The sequence below is a fragment of the Otolemur garnettii genome, unplaced genomic scaffold (assembly GCF_000181295.1).
Source record: "Otolemur garnettii isolate 467f Iridium unplaced genomic scaffold, OtoGar3 scaffold00235, whole genome shotgun sequence".
Taxonomy (NCBI): Eukaryota; Metazoa; Chordata; class Mammalia; order Primates; family Galagidae; genus Otolemur; species Otolemur garnettii.
Window position 1 is genome coordinate 1,608,758 of NW_003852630.1, and position 1,167 is coordinate 1,609,924.

General features: G+C 46.5%; 1 protein-coding gene across 1 annotated transcript in view; it reads right to left on the bottom strand.

The window, feature by feature from the left end:
• UBE3C (ubiquitin protein ligase E3C) overlaps positions 1 to 1,167 on the bottom strand; it is a 133,368-nt gene that overhangs the window by 10,919 nt on the left and 121,282 nt on the right. The window contains exon 21 of the mRNA XM_012812962.2: positions 854 to 985. Within this exon, the coding sequence (XP_012668416.2) occupies positions 854 to 985 (132 nt within the window). The remainder of the gene's footprint in view (positions 1 to 853; positions 986 to 1,167) is intronic.

Genomic DNA, 1,167 nt, shown 5'->3' on the forward strand with positions numbered 1-1,167 from the left:
GAATCACTTGAGCCCAGGAGTTGGAGGTTGCTGTGAGCTGTGATGCCATGGCACTCTACCCAGGGCGACAGCTCGAGGCTCTGTCTCAAAAAAAAAAAAAAAATAGCCAAGCAGGCCAGGCACAGTGGCTCACTCCTATGATCCTAGCACTCTGGGAGGCTGAGGTGGATGGATTGTTTGAGCTCAAGACCATCCTGAGCAAAAAGCAAGACCCTATCTCTACTAAAAATAAAAATAGAAAAACTAAGGTGGCTCCATGCCTGTAGCACAGTGGTTACAGTGCCGGCCACATACACCCAGGGTGGTGGGTTTGAACTCTGTACGGGCCAGCTAAACAACTGCAACAAAAAAAATACCCAGGGGGTGGCACCTGTGGCTCAAGAAGTAGGGTGCCGGCCCCTTCCAGTAGGAGGTGGTGGGTTCAAACCCGGTCCCAGCCAGAAAAAAAAAAAAAAATACCCAGGCATTGTGGCAGGCGCCTGTAGTCCCAGCTATTTGGGAGGCTGACGTAAGAGAACTGTTTAAGCCCAAGAGTTTGAGGTTGTTGAGGGCAACAAAGTGAGAGTGTCTCAAAACAAAACTAGTGTTGAGATAAGCAGAGAACCTATGAGTAAGAGATAAATTTGGTGTCATAAAAACACAGCACACTGTAAATATCATTTCCCTGAAAACAATGTGTCCAGCATGACTTCTAACCCAGCAGTTCTCAACCTGTGGGTCTTGATCCCTTTCTAACAATGAAAATACACCCTGGCATTAGGAAAGTTGAGAGCCACTGCTCTAACCTGAGTGGATATCCTGCTGTTTCTCATTTCAATTTGGCTTTCAGAACAAATGGCATGAAGGTTGCATACCTTAAACCCCAAGAGAGGAGGTCGAGAACAGCTTGTTACAAACTTGAGCAATTTGCGCTTTTCTTCATCAGTGAAACCTTCTACGACTCTCCAGAAGATCTTAATGACAGGGTGATCGGCAGAATAGCCTCCTATGACAAAATGAACAAATATTGAAAACAAAGCACAGTCACCCATTGGATGACAAAACCCATGGATGTGCAAGTCCCTTCTACAGTGTAGGACGTGTATCTGCACACAACCTAGTGCCCTCTACAACGTAGGACGTGTATCTGCACACAACCTCCTAGTGCCCTCTACAACGTAGGACGTG